The sequence below is a fragment of the Gymnoscopelus braueri genome (genome assembly GCF_963280865.1).
Source record: "Gymnoscopelus braueri genome assembly, chromosome: 8".
Classification (NCBI taxonomy): domain Eukaryota; kingdom Metazoa; phylum Chordata; class Actinopteri; order Myctophiformes; family Myctophidae; genus Gymnoscopelus; species Gymnoscopelus braueri.
The window spans coordinates 40,332,268-40,356,842 of record NC_137609.1 but is presented as its reverse complement, the minus strand read 5'-3'; the positions used below and the strand labels follow the sequence as shown (position 1 = coordinate 40,356,842).

The following is a 24,575-nucleotide window of genomic DNA, read 5'->3' as shown; positions in this document are numbered from 1 at the left end:
TTTTCCCACGAAAGGCTGACACAACATCACATCCAGTGAAAGCGTGAAAGAAAAGGATGCCAATGGATTTTTCAGGGCATAGATTCTTCACTAAATCGTGAACTGGTAACTAACAACAATGCAGTACAGTGCTGTTCAATAACAGTACAGTACAGTACAGTACAGTATAGTACAGTACAGTACAGTACAGTACAGTGCTGTTCAATAACAGTACAATACAGTACAGTACAGTACAGTACAGTACAGTACAGTACAGTACAGTACTGTACAATAGCAATACAGTACAGTACTGTACAATATAGTACTGTGCTGTACAATAACAGAACAGTACAGTAGAGTAAAGTACAGTGCTGTACAATAACAGTACAGTACTGTTTTGTAATGTGTTAGTTTAAAGAAATCTAAATTAGGACCGACATTTTTAGCTTGCGGCCCTTGGACTTTTGGTATTTTGCTGAGTGGCCCCTGAGCCATCTTAAGTTGAGTAGCCCTGCTGTAGAGCGTCAATTACGATACCAGTACCATAACCTTTAGAAGTGAACCCCGAGCACAAGTCAGCATCCTGTTCTTCAAAGGCACTGCCTGAACTGCTAATTATTTTAAACCATTTAGACCGGGGAAGCATCTGGCTATTTGTACTCCAACACAATTCTTTGGAAACTTTACTTTACTTTGCAGATTTGTATTATCATTACAAAACCAATACTTTATACTTTCCCAAAATATCAAATCTACAAACTTTTTTTTAATGAATAAAATGTAATTGTGTCCAATCTGTATGGTAGAGTACGTTAATAGAATATAACTTATATAATTGGGGTGGTTGTATTTAGTCTCGAAGTGAAAAGTTACTGCAGCTTTAACCCACTCTGTCGGGTGGAAACCTCATGTCCAAAACGGTTACTTTTCAGGTAGATCTGCAACTTTTGATGCTTTTGTGAGAAAAATACATAAAGTAAAAACATGGAGATAAGTGGTTTCTGCATTTACGAAATGCCTTCTAAATCCTATGTAGATAGACAGACAGACAGACAGACAGACAGACAGACAGATAGAGCTAAAATGACACAGATGTTTTACTGGTTATAATGGGTTAATTAAAAAATCTGAGTCCACCACTGTCTGCAGCCTAACCTACTCTATGTTCTTTATACAATGAAGGAACTCTTTCTGAGGAGGACTGTGGGCTACTGTCAGATTCAATTGCTTGCCTTGAGACATGTGATAGTTTTATACAATACATTTCACGAAAAAGATGCGCTGTGATTGGCCAGTAGTCACTTTGAGTGGCAGCTGGGGCAAACGCTCACCCCAAAACATGATTTACCATTCCGTGCCTATCGGTACATAACTCCGATGGTACTCCGATGGTGCTCGAGTCGCAACGTTTGGCACGGCGACTCGCTCGCTTTAGCTCGCTCGGCGGTGCCTCTCGTGGCTCAAGTTCGCTTGAGACGGCGCACCCTGCGTCGGCCGTCGCGGTCCAAAACTAGCCAGCAGCGGGATTCGACCACAAGGGGTTGGGATCGGCAGTCCAATGCTCAGCAAGGCACACCACCAGATCAGGTGAAAAATTTGGGTTCCGGCTGTATTAGAAAACGCCCACACCGTCCCCTCTGGGGGCAGAGTCCTTGTTTTCTCATTTTTGCATTCAGCTAATCGCAAGGCAGGCATGGGGCGGGGCTTGGTAGAATTACCATTAAATAATACGCCCTTGAGACAGCACCCAGGGGTTGAGCGTGATTGACAGGCAATTTTATTATAACTCGCGGCATCCTTCACAGCTGACTTACATATCAAGTTTCTTAGGCCCCGTCCAGACGTACACAGGTTTTTTTTAAACGTAGCCATTTATATGCGTTCGGGGGGTTTGTCCACACGCAAGTGCTTTTTTGGCCCACTTTTTGAGAACTCTGGCCACAGTGTAGATTTTTAAAAACTCTTGTTTTTGCGTCGTCGTGTGGATGACATAAACTGACATTTTCACATTATAAGCATGCACAGTGGGAGTACTGTAATATATATATATATATATATATATATATAATATATAATATAATATATTTAGCCTATAGCTGACATTATTTATATAATATTCCTCACTGTCATTGCATGTTGACTGCATACACTTGCATAGTAGGCTATATTCTATAGGAACAAGTGATATTCTGTAGGCCTATGAATAAACAAAAAAAAGGAAACATTTTGCGAAATTAATGTTACTCTGTCAATCATAATTAAGAATAAAATCAAACGTAGACTCATCGCTACAGTAAATATCATACAAGGACCTTTTCATGATCCTCTTTTTAACCCAGCACCCCAACAGGTGATGTGCATTCAAATCTGCATTTTATAATTAAGAAATCGCCATTAAAAGCCTACTGGGTTGTGGGACATGTGTGCGCTCAGGGCCCTCAGTTATCAAATATTTCCAAGTGACATAATTAGGCCTACAAGCAATTAAAATCAAGTGATTTAAAAACAATCTAACATAATATGTTAGATTGTAATAAATAAATATTATTTACAATGTTATATGTTAAATGCTTAATCATTCACCCATTTAAACAAGTGCTATAACAATCATGTAGATCTATACATTTGCAGATCTGGCTGTTAACCCATTATAGTCCATGGGCCAGACGAGATGTCGGTACACCGAAAGGTGGCAAAGGTTACTTTGACCTGCACCGACATGTGCAGGTTGCAGACCTGCAGCAACCAAAAACAGACAGATGATCCACAACCAGAATTTGAACTTGGTGAGTCAGATGAAGAAATTGATGACCAGTTTTAATGTGTGACATGGCCCTAGGCTTGGAAAAAACTTCTACCCAGCAGCTAGACCATGGGAAAAAAAGAGACAAAAAGAGAAAAAAGGAAATAAAGAATAAGCCATACAAGGACAAAACAAAAAATAAAGTGGGTTGGCACAAGGGACTGAAGTCTCTTGTATAGTGCGATCAACCCAATGTTGCACAATGTATATCTATATACTGTTGATGTTACACTGTTGTTACTGCTGATATACAGTATATGTAGATAAAAGGACACATAATTTCATGCACATACTTTCATGTTGATTTGACTACTACTGTGAACTGCTTTATTATAAAATGCTACTAATGAACACATACTTAAAACGAGTCTATGTTGTAACTGACTATAGTCTGATTAGTTTCGCATTAAAACTGCTTGTTTAATATAAGGCTGAAAATCGCTCCCCAGAATGAAATAATATGGGTAAATTATACATTTCCTGAATCCTTAGGGTCATGTCAGCATTCCAGATTTTGTGTTTTGTGCCACTGATGTTTCTTGATGGCACAGGACTAAAAGAAAACATATGATTTAGGCAAATCTTGTGTAAAACATGTTTTATTGAATGAATGCTTAAAGTGTCCCCTTAAAAATGATACCAAACACTATAGTGAAAGATATTGAAATATGTACTTAACAGGAGCGAATACCAAGATATGCATCTGCATCTAAAATGGCTTTTTTCAATGGGGGTAACTTCAGCAGCTGATAACACCAATTTAGCTGTGACTCAGGAAGGGTTATCATACCAAAATGTTATCTACAGACATAGAGCTTCTCAAAAATGATAAGTAACCTTTGCCACCTTTCGGTGTACCGACATCTCGTCTGGCCCATGGACTATTAAGGCCTGAAGCCGATTCGACAAATGTCTTCTAAATCCCAACAGTATTATTATTATTTCTGATGAGGGCTGGAATGACAGTGGGGCTGGTTCTGGTGACAGGAGCAACGGAAGGACAGGGTGTTCTATTACAAATGTGGGGAATGAGGAGTAACTGTTTGAGTCCTGTCCTCCTGGACCGTCGGCCTGCTGTTTATTGTCTTTACTCAGGTAGTTCAGAAACCTGATAGAGACACATTGAGGCACAGCTAGGACACCGGACGGACAGCATTCCACCCTCAGTCAGCAAAGACGAGAGACAGTGGTTTTATATTTCTATAAAAAGAAGAAACTGCTTCCGGGTATTTTGCATTGTTACGGTTTTGTTTTCCCAGGCTCTATGGCTTTTTATTTGAGAGAGAGAAAGGGGGAGAGAGAGAGTGAAAGAGAGAAAGAGGTAGGTTCTGGGTGTACAAATTGTGTGCTGCGTGTGCGTGTGCGTGTGCGTGTGTATGTGTGTATGTGTGCGTGTGCGTGTGTGTGTGTGCGCGTGTGTCTGTCCGGAAAATTACTCTACATACCAGGGGCATTTATTTTTGCTTGAATAAATTTTTTGGCTATTAAAAAATAGCAGATATACAAGCTCATAGCGTGCCGGCCACTGGAACAAAGATATTTTTAGATGGGGGTCCGTGGCAAAATATAATTTTGGGTGGTCCTTGACATGAAAAAGTTTGAGCACCACTGATATACAGCAATAAACTTTTTTTTTTTTTTCAAAAGAAAAACTGTTAGGATATAGAAGACATTTGTAGAATCCCCAGAATCGGAGTTACAAATGTTCGCTTTGAATATATATATATATATATATTCAAAGATGTGCACACATTTTCACGATTTTTCAAAAATAGCAGATATACAAGCTCATAGAGCGGCACAGAGCTATGAGCTTGTAGGTCTGCTATTTAAAAAAAAAAGCCAAATAAATCTTTAATGGGTTAACATGGCCTGCTCATCAGACTTAACAATAGAGGATATGCGCATGCGCTTAAAGTGAATGGCACATCGAGTGGCAAAGCGAGTGGCAGAGCAACATGCAAAGTGAGTTTAACATTGTTTAATATTGTTTAATGCAATCAGATATGACTTTTCTGTTTGGATGCATGGGCTGTCAAGGCCAGAAAGTATTTTTTTGACACTCAGTAGGCATTCCTGCATAACTTCCGGGTTTGATGATGATGTCACACGCATATCCTCTATAGAAACCAGAGAGCCTACCTATACATAGCTGGCACAGCCATGCTCCCACGCACACGCAGAACACACACGTACACAGCAGCTCACACATTAAAGGGATATTTCACTTTCAGATAAAATAAACATTACAAAAATATATAAAACATTTATGAAAAAAGTATTGGAGAAATCACGGCCCCCTCACGCATTTAAAAGGACCTTCTAATGCGTGATTTTTCCATTACTTTTTCATAATTTTTTTATTAATGTTTTGTTTATGTTATTTGAAAGTGAAATATCCCTTTAACCCGCAAAATTGTACTTCTATTCACTTCCATGCATTGTGCCGATTGAAAATATTCTTTTACTATTTTGACATTCAGCAGACACTCTTATCCAGAGTGTCTTACAAAGTGCCGGGTCAGAGTAAATGGCATGTCAACAAAAATGACATTGTACGGTGGTCACATAAATTGAGGGTAAAGGAAACAATTAAGTGCTACAAAACAGCATGCGTCTGCATAGTATAACTGATTTAGTATCTATCAGGAAATAGGCAACAGCAAATTGTGTGCAGTGCTAAGGGATGAGGTAGAGTCTGAAGAGAGGGTAAGTATTTAGACTGTGGTGGGAAATGGGGAGTGAGTCTGCAGTTCTGTAGTCTGATCTATTACCAGTGAAACGAATGATAGTTTTGAAATGTTGTACTTCTTTTCGACTGTATGTTTTCAATTTCAGTTTGTTTTAATTTGTTTTTAAAGTGGGTTTGCTGTACCCTGATTGTCAGCCTGAAGCTGCGTGGAGCTTCATCTGCCTACATCTGACGTCATCGCACAGCTTGTTTTAGCAGATATCCGCTGATTGGCTTGTCGTTAGGACCCACCCCCACCTCCGACCAGGGTTGCAAAGCTCATGGGACGGCCTTGCACACCGTGCAGGAACCTATTTGACCAGGAGCACGCAGCAGGCACACGCGTAGATTTAAAACGACTTTAAATTCACACCTCAACAAAGTTTACAAAGGCTCCCGACTCACACCAGGTGGATTAACATAGGAATGAGCCTAGATGCACATCAACTGTCCATTGTGTGACCTGTAGTGTAGGTGTTAAGCGACGTGCGCGTCACGTCATTAAAATAGAGTGCAACTACGTTCCAATTCAGCATTGCACCACTGCCTCCGACTCTCATTGGACGGTAGTGTTTGTATGGAAGATATCCTAGGCTCACGTTTCAACACCAGACCAATTGAGGCAGTCCACTCAGAGAGTGGGCGGGGTCTATGGTTTGGAACCAGGCTATGTTTGCTGGTTAGTTTTAGATTATCATTTTTAAATCATAATATGTGGTATTTGTCAGGGGCGAGATTCCAGAATGTCAGAACAGGTATTGTGTACCATTTAAGTTTAGGTATGGTGTGGAATAAACTGACAGACTTAAACTAAGGACATTTTCTGTATGATTTTAGTTTCAGTTAGTTACCGTTTTTCTATCGTTTCTATAGTTATTTTTTGTTTAAAATAATAACCTTGATGCAAGAGGTGTGATGTTCAAGGTCTTTGGATGAGTTATTCAGGGCTGTTACATCTGATTAACCCATTAAAACCGGGAAAGCATCTGTGTCATTTTAGCAACATACGTTTTTCAGAAAACTCTTAGGATTTAGAACAGTAGTTCTAAAAACTCTTCTGGGGGGGGGGGGGTCCCTGGCACAAGACATTTTCAGATGGACAGTACAGGTGGAAAGTACTCATTATGCAGAATTGTACCATTTCAAAAGTTTTCAACTGTATAAAATGTATAAAAATCTATCGAAAACAGCAGATCTACAAGCTCACAATGCGTCGCAATGCGATGCATTGTGAGCATGTTGATCGGCTATTTTCAAATGGCCGAAATGTAAATAGGGCAGAAGTGGTTAATGTACAGTATGCTGTGTGATAATAATAAAAATGTACAAAGTAACTCAAGTTTTCAAATAATTGTAGTGGAGATAACGTACAATATTTGCCTCTGAGATGTAGTGGAGTAGAAGTAAAAGTACAGACAATTGGAAATACTCCAGTAAAGTAAAAGTACCTAAACATTGTACTTTTGTACAGTACTTGAGTAAATGTACTTAGTTACTTTACACCACTGCGCGCGACGCCGCATGGTGATGGGAGAAGTGATGATTTACGGTTCTGTCCTCATCGGTACACAGCTCAAACCAATGTGTGGTTTATGTGCTTCAACTCAATGTGTACTTTAGTTTATTTACATCAAAAGAGGTCATTGAAAGAAGTGCAAACAACACACTCAGACTATCCCTTGAGCCAACAAATTACCGACAAGGTTTTCTTTTCGGGGTCGTTAAACATTAGGGGCAGATATACATGAATAAATAATAGCCTAATGGATGTGCTTTTTGAGAGAGCGAGAGAGAGAGAGAGCGAGAGAGAGAGAGAGAGAGAGAGAGAGAGAGAGAATAAGTGGTAATAATAATAATAATGTTCAATTGTTTGCTTATAAGTTGTGTGTTCTGAAATAGAAACTTTAATCAAATCAATGTTTTTCAAATTGATTAGAAATAGTTTCTCCTTTTGACAAAATATCGGTCAACACAAAGGTAATGGATGATCTAGGGCTCTTCAACGGGCATAGTTTGCGGAATATTCCACTGCATGCCATGGTGGCGTGGTGGTGAAGTGCAGCCATACTGTCATTCACAAGAGAATATGATGCCATTAGATCTTTTGGATGACAAGGAAAATGAAAAATGCATTGCTTTGATTAAAATAATTGGTAATGTATTTTCAACCCCCTTTATATCCTTTATATGCCTTATGTGAACTCGGCCCCAATTCCAGAGTCATTGTTTTGCCCCTGCAGCATTTGATGAATCACTCCCATCCTTTTATATAACACTTTTATCAAGTTCAATGGAAAGGACGGATGAAAGGACGAATGAATGAAGATCATTTTTTGCCAGTTTCCTTCAGAGAACAGTTAAAGCTGCACCATGGATTTTTCCTGTTTTACCCCGGATTTGAACCCGTGTCTCCTGTGCAAGTGCTGACATTTTGACCACTGAGCTAATAATAGAACCTGCCTGCCTGCTTGCTCAGCGGAGAAATTGAATTTTGACCTTCGGGTCAAAATGTTTGTCAAACCAAAAACAGGATTGTGTCAAAGGTTGTGCCAAAACCGAGGGCCCAGCATCCGCCTTTGAAATTGAGTAGCTCCGGTAGGCGCCGTCTGGCCGCGGCCTAGAGTGACGGGACAGGGACCCGGAGAGTCCCGTCATCTTAGCGGTTTAGCTTAAAAAATATCAGATCTACAAGCTCACAACGGGCACAATGTGATGCGTTGTGAGCTTGTAGATCTGCATTTTTTGGTTAATGTTCACCCCAGAATAGGGATGCAGGGTTTAAGTCGTTACACGTCAAGTCTAAAGTTCAATCCGTCCTAAAGGAAACGGATATTCCCTCATCAGATTTACACATTTAACAAAGCAACAATGACATTCTGCAGTGCCGTGGATGAAAAGGTTCTTTTGAGGCTTCCCCGAGACAAAAGAGTTTGAGAACCACTGTTACAGATAACGTGATGTTCTCTCAGGACCAAAAAAAGTAAAGTTTCCTATTCAACTTTATCTTTGCATTTGAAGACATTGTGTGGGAGTGTTTCTTCTCTATATTGACGTTCATTAACTTAACCTTCTCAAATTAATCATCCTGATTAATCTGGTCCACTCCAACTCTAATTGATCCCCTTGCATCTTATTGCCCTTTTATGTTCGCCTGGGTTGGCACACTGGATTAAGTATTATCAAGGTGACTGACGTTTCAAGTGTCTCGGTGGTAATTATAATTAAATACACTTGGGAGTATGATCCAGTGAGCAGATTCAACACGCCTCGTTCACTAAGCCGTCCAAATAAATGTCAACGAGGTCATCGCGACCTCGTTGACATTAATTGTCTGCGTTTGAAAATAGCATGTCTGGGCCAAAAATACATAGTAAAAAAAAAGTGCTCAGGAGCCGAGATACAGCCTTTTTCAGTAATAAGTTAAACAAGAAGTGAATGGAGCAGCAAATCTTCGGATCACAATATCTTCGGTTCTGAACATTCTTTTCAAAAAAGATAAAAAAAAATAAAGAAAATCGTGATAACTCGTTCTTGGCAGCCAGGGCATTCAGAAAAATATCTTTCTGTGTTCTGATTCATGTATTTTTATGTTGCTGTATGTGAATGACTATTCCTGTTGATTACTGTGTTCTGTAACTCGGCTACATTGAAAATGAGGGCCTGCCCCTCAACTGTATACTCCGAGCTGAAATAAAAGATTATGATGATGAATGAACAACCTTTTAGTGACATCCTACAAAGCTCTTTGAGTATCTGTACTTGGCAGCTGTGCCATGGCTGAGTCATAACACTTAATATGGGCCGCTGCTTTCATGTAATTAGGTCCTTTAATTGCATCGTAATTTCACAAACGAGGGTTCAAGTACGATGTGTCAGGTGCACGAGGCTTAATTGTGCACGGCATCAGAGTTAAGCAGGTTCTGAACATTTTCAGGACATTCACTTCCACTTTTATGAGCCCCACTGGGGCCTGAGGCTGTCTGGCAGGGTGCCTCAAACAGTTTCACAACGATTGACTCATAATTAACGGGGAGCTTAGATTTTGGCTGTCAGCGTGCAGCCAAGCTTGGGAGAATTGTCCCAGGCGGCAGGGCCCACCAAATCATCATCAATCTTTATCTTCCTTAGAAAGCACTTCAACTTAAAATGTACCCGCTCAAGGAAAGGCTTTCTTTTTATAATAATATTATAAAATATATGCACATTTTCTTACACTCATTATAATCAAATTCACATTCTGTCTTTATTATTTCTGCTAAGTGTTATGGCTTCTGCTTCAACAGTATGCCATCTAAAGTATGTTCATGCATCTGTCCACATTATAATTTAAGCACCCTGACTCCAGAAAGTCTCTGATGGTGTCTTTAAGTAATTGGTGTTCAGATATAGTAAGTTATCTGGGTTAAGGCTTTGGGGATTGGCTATATTGAGAAGTTTGGTTTAAACAAGAAAATTACAACATGACAGAGATTAAGATAGTAAAAGTACAAATCTAAAGATAAAACATCAAATAAAAAAGAATGGCAGACGTAAAAAAAGGCAAGCTCACAGACACTTTTGTTTTCTTTTTTAAACAACAAAAATAGCAGATCTACAAGTGAGCTTGTACTTTAGCTATTTCTGCTACTTTTGTATGACACTGTGTGTGCGACTGTTCTCGCCTAATCTCTCAAGAACAGATTCAGAGCTGCGCTTGAATCTGGACAAAAATCTTCACATGCACAAGCGGAGGTTCTGCATGGGCTGCCAGTGAAAACGGCTGCATTCACTAACCCATTCAATCCGGGAACGCATCATTGTCATCATTTTAAGATGTCTTTGGCTATTAAAAAATAGCAGATCTAGAAGTTCATAGCGCGGCACCAAGTGCCGCCCTATGAACTTGTAGATCTGCTATTTTTGAAAAGTCGCAAAAATGTGTGCAAATCATTGAATATATATATATATATATATATATATATATATATATATATATATATATATATATATATATATACATTTGAACTAAAATCTTTGCTTCTGGGGGTCCCTGGAACAAAAACAATTTATATGGGGGGGTCCGTGGACAAATACATATCATTTTGGGGGTCCTTGACATGACAAATGTTTGAGAACCACTGATATTATAGCAACATAAGTGAAACAAAAAAAAACGTAGAATTTAGAAGACATTTGTAGAATCCCCCAGAAGCAAAGATTTGAGTTAAAAATGTTTGCTTTGAAAAATATATATATTCAAAGATTTGCACAAATGTTGCCAAAAAAAAGCTTGAGTTTGTATATCTGCTATTTTTGAATAGCCCAATAAATCTAGAAATGACACACAGATGCGTTCCCGGTCTTAATGGGTTAACATGGAGAGGAAGAAAAGCAGCGCATGTGCGCTTATGCTTGCACGCGTGGTGGGTTTCATGCATCAGTAAAATCTTAATATCAACTCTGACATTCTGCTCATTCAGTCTTGCAGCTGAATTTTGCACCAGCTGGAGACTGCCTGCTTGAGTCCACACTGTCCCCATTTGAATAAAATGGTCCCTAGTCACTCACTCACCAACTCTCTTACCTTCCCCCTCTCCCCATGGGCATAAAAGGGACACAGGGACAAAGGGTTGCATAACTGCAGTGGTGGAAAAAGTACTCAAATTATTAGTAAAAGTAAAAGTATCAATATTGCAATGTAGAAATACTCTGTATGTAAACGTCCGGAATTCAAAATGTACTTGAATAAAAGTAAAAAAGTATTGGCATACAAATTTACTTAAAGTACTAAAAGTAAAAGTAGTCATTATGCAGAATGTCCCATTTCAAGTTTTCTAATGTATAACAATCTCTTGAAAAAGCTTGTAGATTGGCTATTTTCAAATGGCCAAAATGAAGTGGTTAATGTATGTTTTGTAATAATAATCCAAATCTACAAAGTAACTATAGTAACTAAAGTTTTCAAATAATTAAAAGTACAATATTTGCCTCTGATATGTAGTGGAGTAGAAGTAAAAGTACAGAAAATGGAAATACTCAAGTAAAGTGAAAAATACCTCAAAATTGTACTTAACACATTGAGGCAAATACACCCGTCGAGTGCCAAACACGAGAATTCTCGTATTTTCAAAACACTTTTTTTTCGCAAGGGGCGCTCTAACGCAACTTAGGAATGATCCTAGGTCCCTGTAAAATGGAATGGACGAATGTGACATGAGCCCAAAAAACGTCACTTTCGTCAGCTCCAATTTTGTCCATTTTCGACGGGCGATCACTCTGCAATGGCGGATCGCGTTAGAAATATTATTGTTCCAGTCGTTAGACGGGACCCTCGGCCATCGCCCAGACACCCTTTGTTTACATCCGTTTTAGAGCTTCTGCAGCAGCAAATTATTTTCTGATGTTAGTGTTCTCACTTTGATTTAATCATGTAGACCCTATGGTGCCATAATCCACAAGAAAGTCCAATGTGCACAATACTGTATATCCATGGGACTGGCAGGGGGGTAAGCTTATGGCACAATGGATCTAAATTATAACCTAAGTAGAACACAGTGGGTGAAAGTGGATTGAAATTTTGCCGGCAGTGGAACTACTACCCTAACCTAAAATAAATAAACATTAGGCCTACTACTCCAACCTTCATCACTTAATTTTGTTATCCTCCCGCCTACAGCTCCATGTATCCCTGATTCTTTTTGTTTCATTTGTTTTACACCTGCATGGTGTAGACATTAGAAACACTTGTATAGCAGGGGTGGGCAACTTTAATGATGGAGAGGGCCACTATATTCCCACACTCATTCCAGAGGGGCCACATTGCATATACTGTCAGGTCTGTGGCACACAAAAGTAGCAAAAATAGCACTGCAAAACGTTTTGAGCTTGTAGATCTGCTATTTTTGGTATTTTTTTATTTGAATCCTGATTTTTTTTGTGCCATTTTTCAATTGGAATCCTGAAAAGTAACTTTTCAAATGCATTTACAGTAGTTATACTTATGTTAACTTAAATACAAATACATTGGACATAAAAAAGACAATAGAATTGTAATTGCTAGTCATTAAGCTACTAATATAGACTGAAGTAATTAAAGCGGGGCATGTTTGGAATTGTAACAGCTGAAATCAATAATATATCAGTATTCCGATATTAACCTGCGGGGCACATTAAGTGTACTGTAGGTGGGGGCCGCATCTGGCCCCCGGGCCGTCAGTTGCCCATGTATGGTGTAGACATTAGAAACACTTGTATCATGTATAGGCTATAGCAAATTTAGGCCTGTCACAATTTTCTTAGTCAACTCTGATGACGTTTCGACAAATTATGTCATATATAAGGTTCTATAACACCTTCTGGTAAAAAATAGTAGGCTACATAGTACAACATGACGGAATATGGCTTATTTTAATTGCAAACAATGTTCTGTAAGCCAGCATAAGATCAAATGACTCACCACTAGGGCAAAGGAAGGTCAAAAGAGAAGACACTTCCAGAGTGTGTAGTACATTAACCCATTAAGACCGGGAAAGAATCCGTGTAATTTTTTTTAGATTTCTTTGGCCAAAATTGCAGATATACAAGCTCATAGTGCGGCACCGAGTGCCGCGCTACGAGCTTGTAGATCTGCTATTTTTGAACAATTGTGAACATATGTGAAAATCTTTGAATATATACATGTGTCCCGCCGTATCCCGAGGACAGTCTTCTCGGGCGGGCTCATTTTCCAGCAGAGCTGAAATGAGCAAATGAAAAAAGAAAAAAAAAATCGTCTAAAAATTCTAAACCCACTATAGCAATCTGGTAATATCAGGCTACATATCACTTAAATGTCAGAGCTTAAATCTGCATGTAAATATGATATAAATGAGTTAATGTGAAGTGGAATCGAAAATAACAGTGGGTCCTCCTAACATTAGCCGAATTTGGCTAATAGTTAGCTTGTATGTCGTTACTAACACACTGTTATTAGCCAAACGCGGTAATGTCCGCTCTCCATTAGTTATCGACGCAAGTCGCGTTATTACTCCCGTAATTTTCATGTATTGTACATCCCAAAATAAAATGTATTAGCCATGCTATGGTGCTGTAATGATTTAATGTTTTTGCAACATAATACGGTGTCTTTTTCACTGTTCTTGGAAAGGAGGATCGCTTCCGCATTTTCTTCTTTGTTGGTGTAAACAATGACACGGTTGCCAGATTTTTTTTAGAGAAATAAGCAACCAGGTCAATGAAAACAAGCCCAAAGATTTAAGTGACTATTAGGCTACATGAGCAATTTAAACCTATATGCATCGGCTATTTGAAAATATTTGACGAGCTTGTAGATCTGCTATTTTTTATTTTGATCGAATACTTTATTTAGAAAAGACATTAATGAAACCAAATGGACCCATTTGGGTATTTTTTTCATGTAAGCCAGTAGTGAAAAGGGCAAACTTGCAGTTATGCATTAACAACTCAAGCCCTGTTTCAAACAGTGAAATTAAAAGACAAGTTGTGAGCTTCACTTTTATAAAGGCTAAATAATAATAATAACTTTAGTGTCAACTGTATTCTTGACTGGTTATGCAGGAATGCACTAGTACTTAGTGACCAAGTACTCCAGTTAATTGTGATGGAGATAAAAATAGATCTTTCAAATAAGCCAATTTGCAGGTGATCAGGTGCAGGTTAATGTAACATTGTACCTCTGTTACTTACTGTATGTTTGAGATGATGTTTGAGCACTTTAGGTTTTTTGCACAAAGTTTTTATTTTATTTGCACAGTCAAGATTTTAGTCTGGTGGATCATACTTGATGTTCAGTGGTCGTGGTGTAAATATTTTCAACATTTTAGTACTTTTACTTTTGGTACTTTATGTACATTTTTATACCAATACTTTTGTACTTTTACTCAAGTCAATTTGGAATTCAGGACTTTTACTTGTAACAGAGTACTTTTACATTGCAGTATTGGTACTTTTATTTAAGTAAAACATTAGAGTACTTTTTCCACCACTGTTGATGTTTTTAACATGACTGCCCTGTTTAAAAATGAATGAATAAACACTAATAACCAAGGTTACTGTAGCAACATTTTTCATGTAACGTATTATGTCAGTACATATAAATACAGTCTTATGTGAGCTCCCTGGGAGCTGAACTCCAAGCTATCAAGTGTCAAAGCCCGCCCCACCCCCCCACCCCCCCTGATTTGAGAACAATGCACCCTGGGACAGCAGATTGCCCCCCTCAGACCCCCACCTTTCAGCAATGCATGCTGGGATAGGTGTTAACATCTCACAGATCACAGAAGAGGCACTTAGAGGCCTGTTATCTCAGTTCAATGAATCTAACTGAATCTCTACAAGGCATCATTCTATAAGCCATATCTCGAAAACTGGTGGGTCAAACTGCACAAGCAATATGTCAAATTATAGCTATGATTCCCTGCTTTCATATGACATGAAAAAACGAAAATGAAAATTGCCTAAAAGACTTATCGTTTATCGTGGGGGGTCACATGTTTTTAAGGCAAACATTTGTAACTCAAATCTTTGCTTCTGGGGATTCTACAATGTCTTCTAACTCCTAGAGTTTTTTGAAAAATGTATGTTTCTATATCAGTGGTTCTCAAACTTTTTAATGTCAAGGACCCCCAAAATGATATGTGTTTGGCCGCCAACCCCCCCATCTCAAAATGTTGTTCCAGTGACCCCCCAGAAGCAAAGATTTGAATTAAAAAAAAAAAAACGCTTTAAAAATATACTGTATATTCAAATATTTGCAAACATTTTCAAGATTTTTTAAATAGCAGATCTACTGTACAAGCTCATAGCGCGGCACTTGGTATATCAAGCAATGAGCTTGTATATCTGCTATTTTTGAATAGCCAAAGTATAAAATATGGATAGAGTGGTTACACAGATGCGTTCCCGGTCTGAATCCAGCCGTTTGATGTCCCCACCAGCGTTTGCTCTTGAAAACACGTTTTGTAGCTGTGGTGAAAAAAGTTTATTAGTAGGTCTGATTGTCCGCTTTGAAATAACTGACATAAAACCTTCCACAGGAGAAAATGCATTTGTTATTTGTGACGGTGTGTTGTACTGTGTATGGGTGTTGACTGTCCCCTCATCTTCCCGGTACTGCGTACCGGCACTGAATCTTTTAGTGGTACGGACGGACCACCGTACTGGCCCGCTTTACTGAATTAATTCACAGATTTAACTACATTTTCTCCAAACACACTGAATCAATTATAACTAAACTAGACCATACCCGTAGGGGGATATGAGCACCCAAGCCCCCTTGTGAAGGGCTCAGGCGAAAATACAGACCTTGCTGCTTATTTCTCGCGCGAAACCCACAAAACCTGGCAACGTCATCTCCCATTGTTTGACACATAATGGCTAATAAAAAGCTGAGATTTTATGAAATTGAGAAACGGGCTTCGCAGTTAAGTTCAGATGGTAATGGGCAATGGCTGTGTGCAAAATCAGATCAAGTGCTCCAGCCAGTGAGGAGAAACGGGCACGCACCGAGACACCACCGAGACACCACCGAGGCCACAGAGGTTACTAGAATTATAGGAGGATTATAGGAGGATAGGAGGATAGGAGGATAGGAGGATATAGGAGGATAGGAGGATAGGAGGATTATAGGACGATATTATAAATCTAACCTCGCGTCACCAGACTTTCCACCTCTGAGGAAAGCCTGGTATTCATTCTAAAACTAGCTGTGTGATCCGGTTTAGAAAAAAGGAAACAATTATTGTGGTTCCGGTGGTTGGTTCCGGTTGGCGTAGCATTGTTTTAGTTCCCCACATAATGCAAATCAATTAGTTTAGTTTTGCTAGTCGCGCTACGAGTTGGAATAAAATATGGACATACCAAACATTATTATACCAAAATAAACAAAACGATTATAAAAAACTAAACAAGTTTTAAACTAGGGGAATCCTTTTGGAGATGCACAACGTAATGATGACGTAAAGTTATATCCACTCCGACCGGATCAGGAACCCCCAAAAAATGTATTGATCCCAGGCTATACAGAGCCACATCCCTGACAGAATGCCCGGATGTATTTGTTTTTAATCTTTGGAACACAGTTCTGATATTACGGCATAGGCAAACAGCAGCAATATTTTTTGCGGCAGTAGTACGAGTTTGACGAGGCAAATGTTAAAGTATTATTCAAATTATTGAAACAGTATTCCTTTCAGAGTACAATTGTTTAAAATTAGATGGGGTCGAATAAAACCTCCAGGACCGGAGGGCTTTCTCAAAACGTTTCCAAGTGGCCAACTCTGGCACTGCCAGCTTGGGCCCAAAACATGAACGAGCAACACAGGCTGGACCAATGGGCTCAACTCACAGGCTTGCTCGTGGAGATAGTTTGTGACAAAGAACGAAGCATAAAGGACACTAATGTGCATGCTTATGGGCCCATTTCATCAAACCCATAGGCCAGAACACGGAAGGAGAGGTACTTCTGGGGAGTATGCGTTGGGTCTAATAAGATGCAGTGCAATGTTTGTACTTGGAGGCCTGTCAGGAGCCATGTGGAACTCCATATTTGGGCAGATATGTGATGATGTGTGGAACTCCACATTTGGGCAGATATGTGATGATGTGTGGAACTCCATATTTGGGCAGATATGTGATGATGTGTGGAACTCCACATTTGGGCCGATATAATTAGGATGACGACATCGCAACGTCATCATCACGTCTTTTAAAAAGAAATGTCAATCAAACCAAATTTAATTCAACAATTATGTATCTACCTGAGCCTCTCTTGAGAATTAGTGTTAGTATAATAATCTGCTCCCTTTAGTTGGGGTAGTTGCACATACCTGGAAATCATTCACGCATTCCAGGAGCAATAGGAGCAATAGGCAATATCCATTATCCAGTAATTATCCAGTTTAGGTTAAGTGCGTTGTGCTTGCTCGAGGACACCTCGACACGAGCAGGGAATCGAACAGGGTCGAACAGTGGCCACTCTACCGCATATACAGACAGACGTTTTAGTATACGCACACCATGGAAGATTATAACTATGGACAGGGGGTCGGCGGACGAATGAGGGGTCTTGTGGCAGATGAGGCGGAACGCCGGTGGTTCCACCATCAGGGACAGGGATTCACCCCCAAAACCGATGGAGGTCACCACGTCAAGAGGCAGTTAAGAAGGAGTCAATTCAAGCCCTTACAGAAGATGGACGTCCCTTACAACCGCCCCTTCCAGAGGATGGACGTCCCTTACAACCACCCCTTCCAGAACATGGACGTCCCCTTAGATCACCCCTTACAGAAGATGGACGTCTCTTACGGTCACCCCTTACATCACCCCTTACAGAAGTGGGACAGTTTCCAGCAGCGGTTCTCTGTCACCGAGAACAATCAAGGGAACATTAAAGATTTCTCGCAGCAGCAGTGCTTGAGGAAGAACTCACTTATAGGGAACCACCTGAGGGAGGAAAGGGAACAGGGGAAGAGGTACTCTGCTAATAGCACTGCTCAAAGCTCAATCGGAAGACGAAGTAACCAAGCTTTTGGGGATAAGAACAGGGGTCCAGTGTTTGATGAGTCTCAGCTGCCCTCTGGGCAGGAGCAGATCAGTGCGGTGAGTGCCACCTTAGAGGCTGTCACCAGGGATAGAGGCCTGACTGACCAGGATGTAGAAAGGAGACAGTGCATCGTCTCCACCATGCAAGAGCTCCTCCAGGCTGTCAAGCCTGAGATCAATCTCCGGCTCTATGGCTCGTCGTGCAGCAAGTTCGGTTTCAAGGATTCTGATATAAACATTGACATTCAGTACCCCCTTCCCATGCATCAGCCAGACATCTTGCTGCTGGTCCAGAACAGCCTCTCTGTGAGCCCTGTATTTGTCAATGTGAAGGCTGATTTTCATGGCAAGGTCCCTGTGGTCACCTGCAAAGAAAAAAGAAGTGGTCTGATCTGCAAAGTAAGCTCTGGGAATGACAACCCCTGTCTCACAACTGCCTATCTGTCTGCCTTAGCTAATCAGGAGCCACTCCTCCTTCCACTGGTCCTGGGCTTCAGGCAGTGGGCCCGGCTCTGTCAGGTGGACCGAATAGAAGAAGGTGGTCTGCCAACGTACGCTTTCGCCCAGATGGTCATCTACTTCTTGCAGCAGCGTAAAGAGCCACTCCTCCCCACCTACCTGAACAATGAGATTAAGGAGTTTTCTCCCAGAAAACTGCCTGACTTCAATATTACACATGTGGTGGATGGCTATGTGCACTGGACTTACTCCCCCCCATCCAAACAATGTTCACAGCACTCCTATAGAAGTGGAAAGGCTCCACTGGTGTTCCAAAGGCATTGCACCTCTGCAGAGGTTGGCCTCCTGTGGTTAGAAATGTTTCACTTCTACTCGCTGAAGTGCAACATGGCAGATACCGTGATCAGTGTGCGCACCAGTCTCGTCCTCCCACGTGATGCAAAGGAGAACTGGCTTAAGAAACCCATCAATTTAGAAGACCCGTTTGCCGCGAAGAGGAATGTGGCTCGTTCAGTTAGTTGGCAAATGTATGACTACATCCTCCACTGCCTGAAAACCACGTACAGATATTTTGCCCTGCCACAAAACACGGCAGCTATCAACCACAAGAAAGAAGCCTCGCAAAGGCCTGTCAAGACAGGGGCAGAAGAGGAGGAGCTGGCTCTTGTCGGTTTGTCACACCCACCTCTAGAGAGAGACTTGGATAAAGATGAGGGCATTGAAGTCAAGAATGAACAACTAAGCGGCCTGCACTATGAGTTCACCAGGCAAGTGTTTACTCAAGGCAAGTCCCACGTGGTTGTGTGCAGCTTATGTAAACGTGCTGGCCATCTGCAGAAAGACTGCCCAGAAGATTTCAAGAACATGGAACTGGAACCCTTGCCCCCAATGACACCAAAGTCCTTGAAAACCCTCGACAATGTTTGTGAGCAGTGCTACAAGGACCATTCCCCTGACAAACGTGAAATGGACAGAGAGAGAGAGAACATCGTTCATGACTTGGAGAACTTTGTCAGAAGGGATTTTTCAAGATTGGAGTTTCCAAAGGCGAAGCTGAGGTTGTTTGGATCGTCTAAGAATGGCTTTGCCTTTACAAAGAGTGACCTCGATATATGCATGGTGCTGGAGGAACGAGAAACCTCAGATGGTCTGAACTGCATTGAGATCATCGAGAGCCTGGCAAAACTACTGAGGAAACACCCAGGTCTGAAGCATATCCTGCCTATCACTACAGCCAAGGTGCCCATTGTCAAGTTCATCCACGTCCACACAGGGCTGGAAGGAGACATCAGTCTCTACAACACCCTGGCCCTGCACAACACACGCCTATTGGCATCATACGGCGATATCGACAAGAGAGTGAAGATCCTCTGCTATGTCATGAAGGTTTTTGCCAAGAAGTGTGACATCGGGGACGCGTCCCGTGGTAGCCTCTCGTCCTACGCCTACACGCTCATGGTCCTGTTCTTCCTCCAGCAGAGAAACCCACCGGTGATTCCTGTGCTGCAGGAGATTTATGAAGAAGACAAGAAACCAGAAGTGGTTGATGGTTGGAACGTCCATTTCTTTGATGATTTGGAAGCACTGCCAAAACAGTGGCCTCAGTACGGATTGAACACCGAAACGGTAGGGGATCTGTGGCTTGGCCTGCTCCGCTTCTACACAGAAGAGTTTGACTTCAAGGAGCATGTTATCTGCACCCGGCAGAAAGGCTGTCTCACCAAAATCACAAAACAGTGGACCTCCAAGTACATTGCCATCGAAGATCCATTTGATCAGAATCACAATCTGGCCACTGGCCTGTCATGGAGAATGACCAACTTCATCTTGAAGGCTTTCGTCAATGGCAGACGGGTGTTTGGGTCACCAGTCAAAGTCTCCCATGACACACGTTATTTCTTTGATCGTGAGGTTCTCACTCAAGGACAGCTGGCCCCAAACGACCGCTGCTGTCGATCCTGCGGGAAGATCGGTCACTTCTTGAGAGAATGTCCTAGACAGAACGAAAAGCGGCGCCATTCCCAGCGAAAAAGGTTGGAGTCTGCGGGTGATGCCAAAGAGCAGACGACATATAAGTCTCAGCAATTTACGAATTCCTCTGTGGGTCACGTGCCGACATTAAGAAAGACTGAGTGCAAAACTGAGGCACTAGAGGAAATGTCAAAAATGGACAACTGGCAAAGCCACGTTGCCAGTGGCTTAACTTGAAGCAAAGAAGGGCAATTCGTTTTTTACGGCATGGCTCTGCAAGGCGTCTAGACGAGGGATTGTGATTGCATTTATGTGTGTGTCTGTTTGCTTGTTTGGGGCTTATCTTGCAAACTGATCAGCACCAAATGTGTTTGTTCATGCTGCCAGAAGGCCAAGGAAGTACATCCATGCATTTTTTACACACGTTTTACAATTATTTAAAGATAATACCAGGTAAGATTGCAGATCTGTGTGTGTACACACACACACTCCCCCCTCCTGACAGGTATCAAAGTTATTGCTGTATTTCATGCATTCATTGATTAGAGAGAGCACTAACGAGCACATAACGAGTTTGACAATTTTATGGCCCAATCAATCAGCTCAGTGCACAACCCCTATGAAGTTCAACTGGATCAATTAAGGGCTCCAGCCGAGCTCCCCTCACAGACAGAAGCGTGCGAGGGATGAATGTCAACATAATCAGTGGAATGTCAACATAAACAGTGGAACAAAACCAAAATACAGCTTGAGGGATGTGTCTTTCTGCAGGAAAACACCCCAGCATAATTATAAAAAAAAATCAAAATATATGTATATATATTTTAAATTTAGGCTCAAAGTTACCTAGTTAACCTTTAAACTAGAAAATGCGCCCTTTGGGCATGTGAACAATGTGTTGTGTTAGCAGTGTTGTGTTATTGGGGCAAGAGTTATTGTTTATATGTAGTGAGCAATGAAGGTGTTTTTTTTAGTGGTAGCCTAGTGGATATGAAGCGAGTAGAGAATTAGGTGTACATGTAGGGTAGTTGGAGATGGAAAGGACATTTGTTGTCACGTATGGTTTATTGGCATGTAGTAATTGATGTCTGGGGTCACGTGGTATAAAGACATTTGGGAATCCCTGGCCAATGTTAGGGGAATAAAGTGGTGTAGCAGTTTGAAAAGACACAGACACAAAGCTGTGAGGGTTGCAGCGGATTACGCACGCACGCACGCACGCACGCACACACACACGCACGCACAGTGAGATGCAAGACGCGTAAACACTGAACAAATCAAATAAAGCACTCGTGTCCAGTAATAAAAAACAGTATTTCTCGTGCTGTGCTCAGTCCAGGGTAATCATGTGTTTAGCCATAAAGTAGGAAAACACGCTGATAATACAAACTGCGCTATTCTTCCGACCTGTGGTAGGCAGCAAAGTGCAGTGTGGTGGAAACTACATGAAGAAGAAGGAGTCGCGCCTGCGCAGTAGGGCGGGCATAGCTGGCAAAAATCAGATGCAATATTTAACTTTTATACAAATTGAACAACGTGTAAAGACATTTAAGGTGTTTCTTTATTTCTTTATTTTTCCTTTATTTATTCAGGGAAACCCATTGAGAGCAAGCTCTCTTTTTCAAGGACGCCCTGATAACAAACATTTGAATCAGATTACAATGTCACATTACAATGTCACAACTATGTGTTGAAGGTAGCTCAGGTCCTTGCTAGAGCACTGAGCAATATCTGTAACAAGTGTGGACCAGGGTGGATTACCGGTGTGCTGTGAGACCCGGCACAAAGGCCCGTCGAACTGCATTTGTCTTTATCAATTCTATTAGAAGGATACTTAAATATAACAATTATATAATAGAAGTGAATTTGTGGTTGGATCAGGCTGAAATCAAATATGGAGTCATACATCATCATAGATATAATTTACAGTAGATGACATCAAGGCCACATCAAGGCCAAGAACCACATGGGAGCCACGTCATTATTAGACTGTCTTGTTTTTGACACTAGGGTGCCGGATTTTTTACTCAATTAACTTTGAGCAGGAAGCTTTCAGAAGGCTCCCATGTGTTGACGTTTTCTAAATATGTCATGCAGCCTTTACACGTGTCTCTTTAAAATTCTAAAATATAATATTTTTTTATGGCCATATTATACAATGAATGCCGGTGTTTTTTTCTGTCAAATTGATCGTCTCCCCCTCTCTCCCAACTTTCACATGCCGGGACCACCTGCGGAGGCCGTTTGATTTATTTGTAATCCTAATGAGCACATGTGCATTCATTATCCCTAGCTGCTAGCTAAGAGCGTGTGAGTGACAGCAAGGCTGCAAACCATATAATCATATAAACCATGTGATCCATATATACGTATATAAATATGGCACAATTATAGAAAGCCCTCATGTGATCAAGTGGCTCTCATTTCAGCTCACTGCACAGCAACATCCTCAGTGTTCGTATATCCATTTTTAACTTTAGAAATGTAACCAAATGGAGCCTCTTGCTGAGATATGTTTGTGTAAACACTGCCCTTTCACTGTGAAATCGAATGATGGATGAGCAATCAAATTAACTAAGGACAAGACAGTGAGGTAAAGGGAAGGCTGGGAAGAAATTCTGTTGTCTGCATAGGTCTGTTTCTATCATTGACTTATCCCTTGGTAGACTTTCAGCTGACAGACAGCTGCACACTGTCTTTAACAACAACAAAAAAAGTACAAAGTGGAATAAACCAAGATATTTCTACGAGGATTATATCAACCTGAACATGTTAAGCACTGCACATCTTTTTGGATTTTGTTTTGGACAGAATGTTGCAGAAGCTCAGGTAGGGTAGGCCTATATGTTCCCTCCCTCTAACCAAATGGAGTATTCCTGTAAGCTGTGAGTATTTCAATTAGACCTGTAGTGGAAATAAAGCTATTTACAAAACAATGTGAATCCCCACGGTGAGACCGTGTTTGGCCAGGGGGGAAAGTCAGTAACCAATCAGAAGATGAAGATCAACGGTCAGTTTGATGGCAACATCAGGCAAAATGATGTAGGCAAAAATCACGTCAGTCAGTCCCTTCAGCAAGGAGCCTTTTTACACACTGGGAGTGTTTATTTCGGTTAAACATTCACATTAATTTAAACTGCTGTTTGTGTTATGAATGCATCCACACAGAAGGTGAATAATATAACGCAGCGATAGTTATTTTTTGGGACAAGGTCGACACAATGTAGTTGTGGCCCGCTAACAAACCTATGTCTACTGCTTTGAAAACAATATTGTCACCCAACATGACAAAGAGATGACATATTCAAAACGTTTGCAGTTTTTTATTCATTTCTTACGGACGTAGGGAATCAGAGCTATACAACTAGTACTTATATTATATGACGCAATGTTAACTCTTTGACTGCCAGAAATAAAACATAATTTGCCAAGCCACTGCCAGCGATTTTCGAGTGTTTTCACTAACCTTTGAAAAATCATAGAATATTTACCTCCAGTACGATCAATCCCCCGATCGCTTTAAAAGACGTATCCGAGTCTCGTAGAAAAAAAAGAAAGAATGGACTTCTATCTAGTGGAAAACCACTGAAAACACAAAATCTAAGGCTGCACCTTAGCAAAATATTACGAGAAATCTCGTCATTGGCAGTCACAGTTAAGATGACCCTATGGTATTTTCAGTAGAACAAATACTTCCGTGACCCATGGGACCTGATGTCAGGAATTCCATACTCTATGTCAACAAGACTGGGAAGTCATGTGATTTAGGGTAGGGTAATTAATATATTTTTGTTTTGTTAAAAGGTTAAAGCTGTATCTTCTGAGTGTTTGTTCAGTAACAGGGGTCTCCCTGTCACTCCAGCTCTTTAATAAACAGAGCATATATTTTCAGATGGTTTGCCAATTTCATCCAATCGGGAAAGAGTACCCATTTATCAGCTATAGGCTTAGCTTATAGTGTTCCAGTTTCAAATGTGTCAGTTTGTGTATTTGTGTCATCACTTCCAATTTCACTCGTTCATCCTGCATCCTGTGTGAGTTCTCTCTCCTGATTGAATAAAATTGGTATCCTGGCCAATGCTGGAGAGACGG

General features: G+C 40.8%; 2 protein-coding genes across 3 annotated transcripts in view; one reads left to right on the top strand and one right to left on the bottom strand.

The window, feature by feature from the left end:
• LOC308089996 (relaxin receptor 2-like) overlaps positions 1 to 24,575 on the bottom strand; it is a 231,202-nt gene that overhangs the window by 122,764 nt on the left and 83,863 nt on the right. The gene's annotated exons all lie outside the window — the stretch shown is intronic.
• Positions 17,529 to 20,720, top strand: LOC308090059 (terminal uridylyltransferase 7-like; the record flags this gene model as incomplete). Its single annotated transcript, XM_080435090.1, has 1 exon — positions 17,529 to 20,720. One exon carries the CDS (start codon positions 17,529 to 17,531, stop codon positions 20,718 to 20,720), a length of 3,192 nt encoding a protein of 1,063 aa, XP_080291216.1.